This window comes from Argentina silus (assembly GCF_951799395.1).
Source record: "Argentina silus genome assembly, chromosome: 9".
Classification (NCBI taxonomy): domain Eukaryota; kingdom Metazoa; phylum Chordata; class Actinopteri; order Argentiniformes; family Argentinidae; genus Argentina; species Argentina silus.
The window spans coordinates 19,057,899-19,076,052 of record NC_139663.1 but is presented as its reverse complement, the minus strand read 5'-3'; the positions used below and the strand labels follow the sequence as shown (position 1 = coordinate 19,076,052).

Here is an 18,154-nt window from a genome sequence, read left to right as displayed (position 1 = left end):
TTCGGAAACGTTGCACAACACCTTTCTGCCACGCTTTCCGCAGGGCAGCCTTCTCTTTTTCGATGAGACTCCGCGCTGCCACATGTGCCGCTTCTTTTAGCGTGTCCGACTCTGCTGCCACCTTGGACCCCAGTACCGCGCCTAACACTGCGCCCACAATGCACATCATGGTGAAAAAGCCGCCGATGACACTGCCAGACAGCGAACTCAGTGAGAACCCACCTATCTCTGTCCGCCCCATTATTGCAGGCACAACCAGCACTGAAAAATAGACAATCATACTAGGGCCCAACCTGTTAAGCAATAGCACAGAAACTTTCAAAGATATCCCAAGCATCGCTCCCACCAGTGCCCCAACAGTTGCCCCAACTGCCATGTTCATTAGCTTTTTCTTCATGCTCTCCAGCACTTCACGTGTCAACTCTGTGGGCATAGCAATTGCAACAGGCAATTTCAGTGTTGGTCTTCTGAGCTCAGGCTCCTCTACCTGTACAGCCGTGGCCATGGATCGAAGCAACTCATTGGTGTAGTGTCTGCCTCCATTTTGGTTCACCATTGTGTCTATGATGCTCAGCAGTTTCCTGATCTGGCCCCTCTTTTGACAGTTCTTGCTACTGAGGATGTGATGGCGGTCCCCGCACTTCCTGATAAGCTCCTTCAGATGCTTGTCCTCCCGAAGCAGCTGTCTACGATCTTTGCGACTTAGCTTTCTACCGTGTATGAACACTACAACGGTATAGTTTAACGCCTCATCCCCAAAACATTGCTGGACGCTCCACCACTTGCCCTCAATCCCTTGATTCTGTTCCTCCTTCCGTCCTTCCACATCCTTGCGGCCATTTCCCACTTCTTCTGGGCATCGCCCCAATGGTCTCTCTGTCTGCACGTTCATACCAGTTTCTGTTTCCCCACCTGCCACTTCTGTACCCCTGCTCTCCTCTATAACCTCCTCTGTAGCCCAGTTCACCCTATTTATGCCCTCTAATACCCCCCGGCTGTATGAGTGCAGATTAATAACAATGATAAAAGCGTGGGGTCCTGGGGCACACTCTGCAAGCCACCCCACCACCTCAGGGGCACGTGTCTGGTCGGCCACGTCACAGTCTCTCGGCCCCTGAGTGACCACTACCGTTAGGCCACCTCCGTTCACCCTCCTCGTCTTCTTCAGGAATATGTTTTCTCTCTCCTGCCCCTCTGCCAGTGAAGGCAATGGCACAGGGAAAAGCTTCTTTCCCAAGATGGCGTTCCCAACAGAGCTCTTCCCAGAGCCTGCATCTCCGAGGATCAGGATCCTGCGGTCCCGGGATACTAAGAGAGAGATTTTTCAGTTAAACTTTTTTTTGTGTAGCGTTTGCTCGGTTAAATTTCTTATTACCTTGTCTTAAGAATTAATCAAAATAAGCACCATTTGTTACACCGTGTTACCAGGTTAGCAAACATATTAGCAATTAATTACAGTAGATTTATCATATTTGTTACCAAATGTGTATAATTCTTTGACGTATCAGAAAGTAACCATTGTTACCAAATATTCACTTGGTTTAAAGAGAAAACAACAGTATATGTGTATACAGTGCCATGTGTGAGTAATGGGGCAGTGAAGCATGTTTTCTTCTTTTGGCTCTATACTCTGAGTATTATATGCAGTGAAGCCTCTATAGTTTGGCAGGTGACTTATTCTGTGGATGGTATTCCCTGACACATTCACGCCTACCTCCTTGAGAGTGTTCTTGACCTGTGGGACAGTTTTTTTAAATTATGGTGACCATTCTTCAGTCATCCGTCTGCCTACCTGCGATTGCTGTGCTCACCAGTGCTTTCTTTCTTTTTTAATGATGTTACAAACTGTTGATTTAGGTAAGTCTAAGGTTTTATGTTTCTGATTGAGTTTCTGATATTTCAGCCTCATAATGGCTTCCTTAACTTTCATTGACACCTCTTTGGTCCTCATGTTGACAGACACCAATAGCAGACTCCAAAGACAAATGCAAAGACTAGAATCATCACTAAACATTGACAGCTCTCTTACGCCTGCACTCATAATGTGACGGAACACACCTGACAAACCAGAAACACCTGTCAAGCCAATTTTGTACCCCCCTTTGAATGGGCAATGCGCCTTTACGCACACATACAGGCCATTTCACGGTGTCACACTTTGGCAGCGGTAATGCCGATAGAATAATTATAAAATGCAGACTATATCTCACTCTGTGTGATTTTGAAATTCTAACAACACCAACATGTAAAACCAATTATTGAGGAAAAGTCAGGGAAGGAGGGGATGTGGGTTTCACCGCAGCAAAGTTATTTCAATTTAAAAAAAAATAAAACGTAAGACATGCATTGGCACTACTAATGTTAAGTAGTCATACTTATTGGTTGTGCTCCCATTCACTGCCACTAGCATGGCAAAATGCTAGCCCTGAGCCAACCAAAGAATGCTCATATGACCAAAGTGTCTGGAGGACCCTGAACTATCCCTTTAAATATCGTAATTTTTACATTTTACAAATTACACTGAGATTAATCACAATGGTGCTCCCTCAACCTGTTGAACAAGTTAAATCGTCATAACATACTTTTATTGCCATATGCTTATTCAAAATTCTAAGATATGTATTACAGCAAATTAGGTCAAATAAAGTTGTAAATGACAACTTTAAGAGCTGCATACACAGTATGGCACCAGTCTCCTAGCTGTGCTCTGGCCAACCAAGATTTAGATCCCTTTCTACGGAGCCCCTCAACTCACCCAAAACACACCATCTCTCCATAGACACTTGCCTCATGTGGATTCAGACAAAGTATAGAATTTGTTTACTGAATAATGAATTGGGAAGTCCGAATGTAATCATTTCTTTTACAATACACTACGGTGACACAAATCAATTTCATACACATTCAGTAGTAATAGTCGTTACCATTAAGAAAACATACTGACACATTCACCGGCAAATGTAATATCTCAATTGGTAAAAAACTAAACTCACCAGACATAGTTGGGACGTGCTCAGTTGGTCCGCAGCATGAAAGTGTAGTCATTTATGGTGTTGTGTAAGATTTTGTCACTTTGCCCTCACCTGGATGTTTACTATGTTGATGAATGCTAAACATTCTGGTATCTATTTGCTCATTAGTTTACAGTACTGCTGTTTGCACGACAGGTTAGGACAACCCAATTACATGGCAGTTATGCAGGCTGACCCTCAGGCAATTGACATCACCCATTCCAAGCCAATTCAGTCCAAACAAACAAGGATGGCGAGACGGTATGAATTCCATTCTTAAGTCAAAAATATCTGGAAAAGGTGGTGGTCTTGCTGTTTTCCACAAATACTGTTTTGACTTGAAAATGTTGTGTGTTGCTTTTTAAAATTAAGCCTCCCTGTCCTCTCACTCTGATACTGTATGAGCTATCGCCCCCCCTAAAACAAACAGCCTCTTTTACTATAGAGTTTTCTGATCTGATCTGATCACCTGTGTCTATCTGTGTCCTACCCTCTCCAATGACTCACCCCTTATGAACCTCCATGCACTCTACGGTCAAGCCACACCAAACTGCTTCATATACCCAGAACCAAGCTCTGCACAATGGTGGGCTGTGCCTTTTCCTCCCACGCATCACTTCTTTGGAACTCTCTTCCTGACAATCTGAGGGCTGTTCAGACTGTCAGGGCTTTTAATGCAGGCCTTAAGACACATCTTTATCGACTGGGCTACCCTTCCTCCTAGACTTTGATTGCTGCTTTTATGATATGGATATACTGTATACATTTGTTTGTTTTTTAACAATTTTTCGATTTTATCTTTTATATTATGCACTTTGAGATTATGAGGAAATGTAAGACATTATTTTGTTTATTATTATTACTAGTGGGCTTGCTTCAGCAAGTTTTGATAGTCCTGCAGAGATCTTTCAGAATCGCTGGGTGCTGCTGTTTTGGATGTTTTCTGGCTGCACTGCCTCCCTTGGCCCAGCAATCTCTCCATATGTGGCCGATTTTTCCACAATTGTGACATTTGATTCTGTGATTAACTTTCTTTCCACCTTCCTAGGTAACTATTACTGATACTTTCCACTTCTGCTTTGTGTTGTTTCATACCAGCTACTCAATACACTACGTACATCTGCAAAAGTAAAATTTCCCTCTTTTTGCTTTTGGTTCAGTGCAAGTTTGGTGGCTTCATTAATTAATAAACCATACTGTTGCATGACCAGGGCCAGGAAAGCTGGATCACTTCTTTTGGGATTTCAACTCCCAGCATTTCTTGTGTAGCAGGAAAACAGTCTGTTCAGGTAGGCTGGAGGATTCTCACTCATCATTGGTGCTGTGTTTTGAATACAAACCAGTTTGGTTGTGGATTACCAATAAGAGTCATCAGATACATAACCATAAGTGGAGAATCTCCACTTTAACCTCATAGTAATTGTTTGATTTAAAATCCAAACTTTTGGAGTGTATAGCCAAAAGAAGAATAAAATGCTTCACTCTCCCATTACTTTGCAGGGCAAACAACTTTGTTCAGTTGTTGGTTGTGTTATGTGGTGATTATTCAAAGAGAATTCTTAAGACGTTTTGTTGAGGATTTCAACAGCTGTCATGGTATCACCGCCATGTGTTCAAGGTCTGCAGTCATAATTGAACTTAATTGTCCAACTTAAGACTGCACAGACACACTGCCTGTCTGTTCTCGCCTAGCCTCGTCTGAATTCTAGCCGGGTTCAATTTTGAAGTCAAACCAGCTCTATGTCTTTTAATTATTTTAATTTGTCTCTAATTATTAACGGGTTATATTCTTATTTTTATTTCATTTCTTGTCAGCTCATTTTTTCGTGTTTATGTATCCCTAAGATGCTTTTGTTGTCGCACATTTTTTTTAAAGGCTTAGCGTCTACCGTGGGATAAATCCATCTGCTGCAAAGTGTCGTCAAATGTCAATATAGTAGTAGTCGATTTACGGCCTCCCGCCATTTTATGGTGAAGACAATTCGTCTTTATACTGACTGGAAGCAGATAGCAACATTTCAGAAAAAATATTTGCCTTTGCTCAGGTACTTCTTATCGAGTGTCTGTGGGAGAACATCGCCCATTTAAAACGAGAGTACACACTCACTTCAAGTTCCCTGCTTCGGGCTCACGGAGTTTTAAAAGGGATTGAATGAAGAGTTGAGGTGAGTGAGCTGTGTGGTGCACGAGGGCCAACGTTTTTGCTGTGGGGTGGAGCGTTTAGCTAGCTACGGTAGCATGTAGGATCCACTGTACACAGTTAGCTAGATAGCTACGGTAGCATGTAGGATCCACTGTACACAGTTAGCTAGATAGCTACGGTAGCATGTAGGATCCACTGTACACAGTTAGCTAGATAGCTACGGTAGCATGTAGGATCCACTGTACACAGTTAGCTAGCTACGGTAGCATGTAGGATCCACTGTACACAGTTAGCTAGCTACGGTAGCATGTAGGATCCACTGTACACAGTTAGCTAGATAGCTACGGTAGCATGTAGGATCCACTGTACACAGTTAGCTAGATAGCTACGGTAGCATGTAGGATCCACTGTACACAGTTAGCTAGCTACGGTAGCATGTAGGATCCACTGTACACAGTTAGCTAGCTACGGTAGCATGTAGGATCCACTGTACACAGTTAGCTAGCTAGCTACGGTAGCATGTAGGATCACTAAACACAGTTAGCTAGCGAGCCTACGTATTCTTCAACCCAGGCGGAGAACCGATAGTGTACTCGGATATAGCCCTGATATGGTAAGCCTCCATACGGAGACAACGAGTACTACTGTGTCCCAAACGTTTGTAGCTTAGCTGTCTACCGCGTTCCACCTGTCCTTATAGAATGAGACGAGGATAGGACGCGTGGACAAACTGAAAGACCTCGTAATTGGGCCATATATTAAGATTGCGTTTATTAAATTGGTTGACTACCGAATAATGCCTGTCGGCAGGGTGGAGTCAATTGTCTGCCTCGCTGAGCTAAACTGAAACGGGGTATTTTTGGACAGTCAGTCAGTATCGGAAGAGTTGTTGGTAGCTTTCTAGCCAGCTAACTCTGCAGCGGACTGGCTGGGAAGAAGAAAGGTATAGATAGACACGGTGAACCCTGAACAAGAATCGTTGTAAAGCGACGAATGCTTGCCCGACTCTAGTTCAGAGGGTAGCGAGCTAAGTGCGCTACCTGGCTTGAATAATACATAGGCTCGCTCGACGGCGATGGTATATATATATTTGCCTTACATGGTTTAGTTTGTTCATTTTGCCTTAGTCAACGCATGTTGCTCTGGTGTTTGCTAGCTAATACGCTTCGACTATAGCTTAGCTAGACTATATACATAGCCGTGTGATGTAACGAATCTAGCTATGTCTAGCTTAGCCACACTATCTTCGACTCCAATGCATTTGTACTAACTGCTAACGAACTGCAATTACTCTTCAGGTGAAAGATGACCCAGTTTTTGCCCCCTAATCTGTTGGCCCTGTTTGCGCCGCGGGACCCCATACCGTTTCTGACCCAGTTGGAGAAGCTTCCCCATGAGAAACATCATAACCAGCCCTACTGCGGCATTGCTCCCTTCATAAGGCAGTTTGAGGTATGGCAAAGCCGTCATATGATGGCATTCATACGTGGATTAGAAAGATATTTGATAAGAAACAAAACAGTCCCTTATTATAGGACAAACCACGAAGCAATCACATTTGTATTGCAGTTCATGATGCTACAGATGCATAGTATGAAGCCAGAGGACTCTCTCACGACTGCTTCTCGCTTTCACTATGACTCGCAGGGGCTATGTTTTGACCACAGTTTGTTTTCAAATTCATACTGTTGGGAGTATAGAGCTAAAAGAAGACACAATGCTTCCTTTCCAATTATAATGGAGGGCACTGTATATTGCAAGGTTTACAGAATTCAATGGGATTAATACAGTTGAACTGCTGGCACTGAAGGGGTTCCCCCCATAACAAGGGCCTGTTTTATGCCTCCTTCACTTGATAGGACCCCAGAGATGCCCCTCCTCCTACTAGGGCAGAGACCCGTGATGAGAGACTGGAGAGAAAGGTAAGAACATCTGAAGTGTGGGAATGGTGTTTTATAGTATGCCTTGGGTTTCACCCGCAATGCAGAGTGGAATTGAACAATGGAGCCTGTTCAAGACGGATGGCCTCCATTGTCAATTACATTAACCATTTTGTAGAGTGTGCCATAAAGAGCCTGTGTGTGTTTCTGTGTCACAGAGGAGAGAGAAAATTGAGAGGAGACAGACAGTCGTGGAGACAGAATTGAAGCTCTGTAAGTTCACACGGGAAAACGGGGCATTCATGGCCTGCTTTTTAGGTGGTGTCAGATTTTATAATTTGCGTCTATACTTTTCTAGGGGATCCCCACAATGACCCGAATGCACAAGGGGATGCCTTCAAAACCCTGTTTGTGGCCAGAGTGGTAAGTGTATTATACATTAATCAATCTTGAGGAATCAATGGTTAATTTGGTAGGATAAGGGCCTGTATTAGTGAGTACAAGACAATCCTAGGACCATGATTCAAGGAAATTAAGGTTTCCTGTAGAGTCTTACAATTCAATTATTGTGAATGGGGCATTTATATTAGAAGCAAAAAAAGAGAATTCCTGAATTGGAAATGTTATGCCAGCTATTAAGTGTTGTCATTGTTACAGAACTATGACACCACGGAGTCCAAGCTTCGCCGCGAGTTTGAGGTCTATGGACCCATCAAAAGGGTAAGTGGCTTTGTCTCCTTAACTAATTGCCCTGGCGACTACTGTTGCCGGAATTCTGGACGTTCTGGACAGCTGGGGGCAATTTGGTGTTTTTCACTCAATCGCACAGCAAAGTGAAATGATTGTAAAACGGTTGCACTCCAGAGCCCTGAAAAGTAATGACAACATGTCCTCATCCTCACGTCAACCAGATGGAATACCAGCCATTACATTATAAAAATAAATAAAAACTTACTTGACAAACTCATAACAGTCGGCTTGCCACTATTGATTGTCAGCTTCAGTGGCACAGTTAAGTCTAGATTTGCAAGATTACCATTTAATACCAGGTTATTTAGCTGGAAATTCATTTTTATATTTGAAAATCATTGGACATTGTATAAGGAGAGTGGCTGGCTAGCTGTGAAATAGTTTTACAGTAAGTACATTAGCTTTCACAGTTAGGTCCACAAGAGATTACAGGTATATTACTTTTGTCTATAGAACATAAACCTGTTATGGAGCCATAAAAAAACATGTTTTAATCAGATCAGTGATATTTAGGGACCCTCAAAGTGTTCTGGGAACCCAGGGCAGTTAAAGGGATAGTCCAATTAAAACTGATTTGTCGAATTTTATTCACATTTAGATTAAGGCAGATGAAATTAGCATCACCAAAATTGGAAAAATCTATGCTATTGGTCTTTCCGCTTAATCTGAAAATACAAGTACCAGTCCTTAGTCTGAATAGTTATTACCTCTTCCAATAACGTGTTGATCTCAGTTTCCTAGTCTCTCCCATGACTGCCAAAAAACCTAGGATTTTCTCCAGGTGGACCACACAACTTTCATGTTCACTAGCTGTTAAAACGTCATGAGACATTCAAAATGCCCACTCAGGTTAAAACAAGTAAACAAACAGCTTTGAAAAGAAGCATATAGCCATGTAACAAGTTACCAACTCAACATTAGCTGGCTTCGTGGGTCAATATAACTAGTTACTCCGACAGCATTGAACGTAATGGAACGTTTCCACTCCAGGGGTTAGTCAGGCCCATATTAACAATCGGAAACTTTCCGTCTGTCTATTAAAAAAGAACCAATGATAGGAGATTGTTGCTTCAGCAGGAGGCTGCATCAAAGGTAGGATTCACTGAAACTGATAGCTAGCAATCATCAGTGGTCTATTTGAGGAATGAAGCATGATGTTTTCTGCAGCTGGTTCTCTAGCTAACGTTATGTATAAGCTAGCAGGCATGGTGATCACATGGACCTGGATGTAATGTGACGGCCTACATTACATTCTGTTTGACGCAGCCTTGTAGTAGTAGTAGCAGCGCTCTGTGTGGTTCGGCAGTGTTCAATTTATGTCCTGGGCCGTCTTAGTCCCTCACCTCGCCGTCTCCTTCCTCCAGATCTACATCGTCTACAATAAGAGGACGCAGAAGCCGAGAGGCTACGCCTTCATCGAGTATGAGCACGAGAGAGACATGCACTGTAAGTACCCCGAGAAACAACCGTCCGTCTGCCCCTTTAACACACCTCTTCAGCGGAGAGTTTTAACGGTCGTAGCGTTCGCAGAGCGGTTAGTGTATCTTATCGACGTGTCTAAACCAGGTTAAAGACTGCGGTAATAGGAGGTTATGAACCGTTTGAGATTAGCCGTTACCTCAGATGCCGTACCGTAAACTCCGGCTGCAGAGGGTGCTGGCGTATGCTCCTAAATACCTCGGTGAAGAGGCTAAATGTTGAGGTGGGGCCCCGTCTCATCTACTGCGTCAGCAGCTTAACGTGTCCGTGGTGGTGCTCGACTGTAGGTGGAGGCTGCCTTGTACAGGAGTGCAGCTTAGTTGATGAATTTGCTGTACCTGGAGTCTATCCAGGTTAAAAGAAGGCAAACAGGATTTATCCAATGCAGTCACGCTTTGTTTCACCCCATGCTATGACAGTGACAGAGGGAACTATATGCGGAATGAGTGACTTGCCTGAGTTTGTGTCGCATGATTAACCAACTAAAGTGTGGTTGTGAGAGTTTGTTTCTGTACTGCACTTGTGGGTATAAAGTATTATTAATGGCATTCTATGCCTTTCAACAGGAGTCAAGGGAGGTGGGATGGGTGAGCAGGTGTAGGCCAGGCCTTTTTAGATGCACAGACATCTTTTAACAGTGTTCTTCGGTCAACTTGAATGCCTTGGCCTGCTGTAGGACAGGCCTGTAGTTAGGAGTGGTAAATCATCTATGGAAGAGCCGGTTTGCTGGTCGGACCATCAATGGTAAGCTCAAGGTCATACAATTGGGAGTAAGTCGTAGCTTGTATGTTCATAATGACTGGTTAGCTTTGGGTGCCCTCATTTCTGTGCTTTTGTGTGACGCTAGGCCTGTTTTTAAAAGCTCTTATCAGTGGTCCTCAACCCTGGTCATGGTGAGCTGAACTATGCCCACTGGAAATTTGCTCAGATCTCATCGATCGTTCAACTGACGAGTCGTCGCGACATCTGGGAGTTCCAGATGTAATTTGGTTAAACGATGTCCCGATTTCATTCTGGAACCTCCCAGGTTGTGAGCTACACATCGTAGGGTGCTAACACGATTGAACCAGGGAGTAGTGTGGTTCTCCAGGACCAGGGTTGCCCACCCCTGGTATCTTCTGATGCAGTTAGGGTTGACTTAGAGTGGGGATGCAGTGTATTAACTGTGTGTTGTTCTCATTGCCACTGCAGCCGCCTATCTGTGATGGCTATTGCCCAGAGCTGGCTTGCAGATGATGGTGATGGTTATGATACATCTACACCCTACTACCACAGCTCAGTATATGGTTGGTATAATGGGTTTGTATGATGGGTAAGATTTCTTTCCTCCCTCCATATCCTATTTAGGAAAGAGGAGCTACGTTCAATGGGCAAAGCCCAGTTTTGAAACAAGTTTTTGCTTTGGATGACATTGGGAAAATATGAAGCAAGTGCTTTGACCATTGAACGCACCCAAGGACATTTTATTAACCGGTGCCCGATGACTTTGCCTTTTGTGTTAAAGCCACCTCGGATTAATTGAGATTTTCTCTAAAACCGAACCCTTAAACACAAGTACTTTTACTCTTATTTGACTTTATAAGTCTTATGAGACTTTTGTCGGGTTGCCTCATGCATAAACATTAAGGGACAGAATCCTCTCCACAACATTTCTTCAAAATGACCACCTGTCCAAGCTTAAATCAATTTGTAAAGTATTAAAAGCATAAAGTACATTTCTCGGTTGTGTATTTGAGAGTCAAGCTGGCTTTAATGGAATAGGTTTACGATGGGACTCAACCGCTTTTACTCTAGGACACATATTTATGCACACACACACACACACACAGCATTTCTAAAATAAGAGACCAGAGGACACGACACAATCATACAGATGATAAAGGAGGAAGAGCAGACATGATTTCAGTCATCCCACCCACATTGCCATAGATCACAACGAGGGATCATGTTAATGTAGACGATGGAACTTCCATTACTAGACCTGCTAGAAATCAGGGGAGAAATCAGTCATAACATTTAATCTCCAGTGTACACTTATTTTCAAACTTGATTTTAGTTTTTCTTTACTTTGTAAACACATCTTTGTATGCACTGTATGTGTGCTTATAGTAAGATTGTACAGCCTAGTTTCATGGGGTTATGGTAAGGTAACCCCTTTGAGTTAAGTAATGTGATTGGATGAGAATGTTATGGTTTGTGGTAAGACAAACCAGTATTGGTTAGGACTGAGGGGTTTTGGTAAGGCCCTCCCTCTGTAAAGGATAGTGAAGTCTTATTTGCTATATCCAGGGAACGGGGGTTGTGGTAAGGCCCCCTGATTAGTATAAACCTGTATGGTGTTGTTGTTAAATTGTTGTGATATACAGGGGTTCTGGTAAGGCCCTCTGATTGGCTATAAGAATGGGGGGTTCTGGTAAGGCCCTCTGATTGGATGTTTACAGTGAGAGGTTATGGTAAGGCCCTCTTGAGTGGATATGAAAGGTTACGCTAAGGCCAGCCCCCCTGGGTCCTCTGTGCTGTTTCCCATTGGATCGCCACCACAACAGACCAGTGTAGCTACGCCCACGATGGGTCATCTGGATCTCGCCGAATTCTTCGGTCTAAAGAGATGGATTCCAAGACAGTGTCTGAGGGCAAAGTGTGTGTGTGTTTGTGTTTTGGACTAAGTCATAAGGGAGTGGTACAAGTTTGGCAGTGGCAGAAGGTGACTGGCTACTGGAAGCCCGATGGTTCCAACAGTACTCTCAGTGGTAAGCTAGTTGAAGGTGAAACGTACCCAGCAGCTCTCAAAGCCTCACAAAGGTATGTGAACATGGTCCTCATATCGTTGTGTGTCCCCCCACCCCCCACTCCCCCCACCCCCAGCAAGTAGAACCTATTACAAATAGGGGGGTTGTATGTAAGGCAACTCCTTATGTGGTTCAGAGTACAACATGTATTAAAAGGTATGTTGGTGTGAAAGCCATTGCCATGTGAGGCCCTGTATTCTGACATTGACTGACAGTAAATTTTCAGAAACTCTTAAACCAACTTGTGAGTGGTGTTTTATTTCTGACCGAACCATCAGGGTGGGGGTTTGGGTGAACAGCACCAGACCAGCAGTGGTGTCCTCTTGCCATCGTTAGTTCAATCACAGGACGTGCCTCGTGATCAGCAGTGTTGGTTGTTCTTGTCATTCTGTGTAGAAACCCCCCAGTACACCTGGCAAGAATGTGGTGTGATGTACACTGTGGTAAGTGAGGTGGGGGTCAGTTTGACTGGGGAGGTGATGCCTCCTCTGGTCCTTTGTGGTAAAAGGTTTGTGATGTTGTGTGCTGTTTCAGTGAATATGCACACAACTGCACTTCCTGCTGGAGTTTGCCATGAAATGTCCTATTTCAAGTATATAAGCGTTATCTCTACGACGCATTCCACAAGTGGCCACGTGACTTAAAAGGATACATTTGCAACAGCCATGGATGTTCAGGAAATAGTCTCTGGAGATTCACGATCAAAATTATGTGTGTTTCTCTACTCATGAACGCCATATTTTCTGTTGTAATAATCACCTTCTGATCTATTATGACTGCAGTTACTGTTTACTTCCTGTTGTCCTTTGCTATTGAATAAACACAAGCATGAAGAACCCTTACATTTCAAAGTTGTGAAAGGGATTGGCATTTTCAAAATCACTAAAGCATTTTTGCTCTCGTTCTCAGTATAGTTATCCAACTTATATCCAGGAACTGTAAGTGTACAAAAAGCTGTTTTGTATAAGTAGTTGTTTTGTACAGATGACCTGTTGGTAATGCCCATCAGACCTGTCTTTTTAATATTAACTTGACACCAAGTGATTTGAAATTATACAAATTATCCCGTCAGCCACTGGTTTAAAAAAAATAAAGAACTTTTGCACCACACATGGCAGCTGCATGTAGAATATTGAAACTAGTTTCTAAGACACTAAATGTCTATATTAACCATACAGTATGGTGTCTCTTTTTTGCTGGAAGGACTTTTAAAAAGACACTCATTCTCAAAAAGAGAAAATCCTCAACGAGGAAATAGCTTTTTTGAAAAGTTGGCATTACAGCCAACTGTATTGCCAGGTAAGTGAGTGATGTGATGTATAGTACATGTATGTACTATGTGTATGTACTGTGTATATAATACGTGGACTATAGCTCCATTTCGAGCCCCAAACGGGAGGTGAAAAAAAAATTAAAGATCCAGTAACGGACAAGGATTTATTATATTATATTATATTTTTAAACACATGTTTTGTGGTAATATGAAACTAACACAACTCTTAAAATAACCTATTTAGGAGATTATTGGTTCTGCGTATCACAGTGAAGTAAGTGAGTGCTAGGGTGTAAGTTTGGCATCACAATTCTGTGAACCGTGATTTTAGACTGGTTGAATCCTGCAGGTGCTCCAAAGGACCCATCCTTGGGCCGCGATCCTCCAGTGATGGTCTTGCCCAATGCCTCAAGACCATCAGCATTCAAATAAGTTCAACGTTTTGATAGAATGCATGGAGTGTAATGAGACAATCAATGCTTTCACACATTTTATTATGCATCTTCACGGATCCATTTTATCTGTGGTAAAAATTGGATACCTATTTCAAATTAACTCAGAAGGGCTTGTATGCTCTTCATTCCCAAGGTTTAAGCCTGTCACTGGCTACTTCGTTATTCCAGGGAAAATGCATAAATAATGTGTCCAACACAAGCTTCCAAGACCTGTGGTCCTGTATTGAGATTTTACAGGTAAATGCCAAATCTAGTAACACACACCTGGGGTGTGGTGGGAAAAGGTCAACTACAGTACCCTACTTACAGGTTTTGCCCAGAGAGCAGCCCCTACAAGCTCACCTGCTCCGGGTCAGTATTCTCATGGAGTCTTGTTTTCTTGGCCACGATGGCAAACTGGTACTGCAACTTACTCCAGTCTCCACTCTCTCCATTCACCCCCTCCAGCCGCCTACAAGCATGCGGACGGGAAGAAAATCGATGCAAGGAGAGTGCTGGTGGACGTGGAGAGAGGTCGTACTGTGAAAGGATGGCAGCCCCGCAGGCTAGGTGAGTCTGTCTGTCTCTGTCTGTGTCTGTCTGTCTGTCTGTCTTTTATTAGCTGTCCTTTGGACTAGTCTTCCAAACTGGTCCCTATTGAGTTTTTTTTCATAAATGTGCGAGTGCTCGATTTTACACTGCAACTTCAGCTCTAATAGAATTAATTTCAGTGGGTGTATCTTTTGATTTGCTGATTCCTGTGGTTTGTCATTGGTTCACCATGAACTCTTGATTGTTTGTCTCCAACCAGGTGGTGGTCTGGGTGGAACCAGGAGAGGCGGGGCAGACGTCAACATCAAGCACTCTGGAAGAGACGACACCTCACGCTACGACGACCGGCCCATCGGAGGGTGAGTTATTCCACTGCCCCACCTTGTGCCACAGATGTTTCCTTTGAAAAGATGTCTTATTAAACACGTTGGTAAATTGTCCACAACGCGCTGTATCGAGTGTCTAAATAAATATATCTTAGTATGTATTATTGATCATATTACATGGATAAATCTGTTCGGACTGTTTTTTATCTTCTCCCGGACAATTTGGCCGACAACAATTGTATTTATCGACTTTTCATTATGTTTACCGGCCAAAAGCTGTGCTGCACATGTGTTTTTGCGTGTCCAGTGATAATCCACATTAGCAGCATATATCCTATGTTTTTTCCCATACTCCCTTGCATTGGGCCACCTGTTGGAACATGCTTCCCTTGATTTGGGGTTGGCTGTTTGTGTGTTTTGACTGACTACTTTCTCTATAGGGCAGTATTAATGAACGGTTGTATTTTCTTTTTCTCTGCCCACCCCAGGGAGCGGGAGCGTGAGCGGGGAGCAGCAGGAGGAGGAGGAGGAGGTGGTGGTGGTGGTGGAGGAGGAGGTGGTGGAGGAGGAGGAGGCGAACGGAGAGAGCGCAGTCGGGAGCGCGAAAGGGAGAAGGGAGATCGTGGTGAGAGGCGGCGATCCCGCTCCCGAGAAAGACGTAGGCGTAGCTCCCGCTCCCGGGAGAGGGAAAGGGGTGACAGGGGCCCGGGAATGGCCCTGGCGGGGCCTGGGGAAGAGAGTGGCGGCGGCGGGAGCAGCAGGCGCCGCGACCGAGAGAGGGAGCGGGGGGGCGGTGGGGGAGCAGGGGGTGACAGCCGCAGCAGGGAGAGAAGCAGGGACAGGGACAGGAAGAGGAGGAGCCGCAGCCGAGAGCGCAAGAGGGACCGGGAGAGGGCCAAAGGTGGAGATGGGGGGGAGGGGGGTGGTGCCATGGGCCTAGGGGATGGCATGATGGGTGAGGGAGGGGAACGGATGCCTGAGGATCCCAGTGGGGGTGAGGAAGGGGCAGAGGGAGGAGAAGAGCGTGGGAGAGAGCGGGACAAAGAGAGGGATCGAGACCGCGATAGGAGGCGCAGCCACAGGGACAAGGACCGTGACAGGGAGAGGCGCAGGGGTGACAGGGATCGCGACAGGGAGCACAAGAGGGATCGCGGGGACAGGGAGAGGGGCACTGGGGATCGTAGGGAGGACAGGCATGCCGCCGGCATGCCACTGGCAGAGCAGGATGACATGGGCAACGGGGAGGAAGGAGAGGCGCTCCCCCAGCCGGAGGAGAACAGCCAGGACGGAATGATGATGGACCAGGAGTCGGTGCAGTCTGGGGAGGGCTATGTCTCCAACGAGAACGGCTACAAAATGGAGGCCCAGGGAGACGAGTACTGAGAGTGCGGTGGGCGTGGCCATCTTCTGCACACCCATGTCCAATTTCTAAACACACATGCATCTCAAAGCTGCACCTTCCCCTCCTGTTTGTGTGAATGATACTGTATTGAACTTCTGCCCCACTAGCACAACTACCAAACGACAGAGTAGGCATAGGAAACGGCAGTCCACTTATTGGTTAGGTATGTTTCGATTTAGCAAAGTCATAGTATTCATAGTTGACTGACCGACCACTAAAGGAAAATGGGGGTTAGTCAGTCCTCACTCATTGTCTTGATGTTGAACCCATGTCACAAATCGTTACGTCTTTTATCATTTGACCTGGGTTGCTATGGTGTTTCTCCGCTGTGGCAGAGTTGGGTGGGTCTGCATTCTTAAGGTTTGAACTTTTGTAGAAATTCAAGAACCTGTGAGGATGTAGCCATATTTTATCATGCTTGTTTTTTTTTTCCTTTGGAGGCCTTATTGTTTTTGTTTTTACCGTAGTACAACCCAGAGCTCTTCAGTACTTCTCACAAAACTGGACCCATATTTCTTCCCTTTGGCAATTGTATACAGTGATTAGTTTGAAATAATTGAAGGACATGTGTTCACAAATGTTTGCAAAACTCTGAATGGAATTGTTCTGTTAAGCAACATAATTCTCTCTAAATAAAGGTTTTGTTTTTTTTAAATGTGCAATCGTTAATTCTTTTTTTTTCAGCCAAATAGTTGGACTAGTTGGGATGGGGAAAAGTCAATACGTTCACAACTTCATTTAAAGCAACTTTCCTGCGTTTTCACAACACCATTTGGAGGGCAGAAAAACAATGTCATTTTCATCAGACATGAACAGAGTTCTACATGCATTACAATAAGATTGATAGAAGATGGCACTAGAGCAGAGTTGACTCAAATATCAATAATGTTGTGCATATTTTCATAAATGCAACTTGAATACTAATTTGGCAATTTATGAAAAAAGCAAAGTACACTTAATGTTTATGCCCTTATTGAGATGTTCTCCTTTCTAAGTCATTTACTATTTGACCCATAAAAAACAAATTAATTCAGTTAAAGCCAGTCCAAAATGTCCAGGCTATCTGTATGAAATTGGTATGGTGTTTTCATATTGTCATGGGGTTATAGTAGGCCAGTGTTTTAAAGGGTATTCGCAACTGTGGTCTGTCTGCTGCAGCAGACAGTTATGAAGACGTGAAGTGGTGACGAGCTGTGACTGCTTTACTGACTGCTGACTATTGGTGGTCCCTCCAGATAGTGTTAATTAAATTACTTGGAATTTAAAAATACTATGTGCAAAGAATTGTTGAGTTTGTGCTGATTAGTGCAAGAATAATCACATTAGAATGAATCAAATGAGGCTTTAATAATACTGTAAACTAATACAATTATTAATGCAAATACGTCATAGAGAAATGTTACATACTACCCTCATGTTAATGATAGATAGATAGAGAGAAATGACCACATGGTCACTTTTAAAGTACTCACAGGTTCAGCTGAGATCACACATCAAGACCAAGAGAAAAGAGCAAGAATCTGTGCTCTACTTCTGTTTTATACCTGACTTCCAACTACGGTATTTAATTAACATTTTAATATGTTCATTGTTTAAAAAACAATTAATGTTCATTGTTTTATTTAACATACCAAATTGTGGAGTATAGCGGCAAAAGAAGGCAAGGTGCTTATTTGTCCTAATACTTATGGAAGTGTAGAAGAACCATACATGAAGATATTATAGAAACATTTGTTCTTCAACTCTTTCCAACCCAGAAAGACCTGAACTAGCTACTATCTTTCTTTCCGACCCAACAAGCAGTGGCACATTGCCTCGGAACAGGGCCACGGGATGACATTAGATCTGAAAACCATAATGTTAAGCCTAACCAATGAGAAAGGCATTGGATGATCAGCAGCAGCTCTAGGACTAGCTATCTAGTGTAGTCGGTGTCGGGATAAATCCGACACGGGTGCGCAGATGGCTCGGGTAGTGTTCAGGGTGCACATATGCTCGGGTAGCGTGCTCAGATGCTCGGCGCATAATTTCCGGGTTTTGATATTGCACAATAATCTGAATTATGAGTGCATGTGTATTTAATGGATTTGTTCAGGTACAATTGAGCTACTATGC

At 43.8% G+C, this 18,154-nt stretch overlaps 1 protein-coding gene across 1 annotated transcript; it reads left to right on the top strand.

Annotated features, from left to right (window-relative positions):
• The first annotated feature begins 4,992 nt into the window (after window positions 1-4,992).
• snrnp70 (small nuclear ribonucleoprotein 70 (U1)) lies at window positions 4,993-16,691 on the top strand. The gene is given in 11 exon segments (XM_083677169.1): window positions 4,993-5,176; window positions 6,453-6,606; window positions 7,014-7,076; window positions 7,253-7,307; window positions 7,393-7,457; window positions 7,692-7,754; window positions 9,149-9,230; window positions 14,228-14,329; window positions 14,571-14,670; window positions 15,203-15,209; window positions 15,211-16,691. Coding segments are annotated over 10 exon segments (1,494 nt in total). The 5' UTR covers window positions 4,993-5,176; window positions 6,453-6,459; the 3' UTR covers window positions 16,021-16,691.
• The last annotated feature ends 1,463 nt before the right edge of the window (window positions 16,692-18,154 follow it).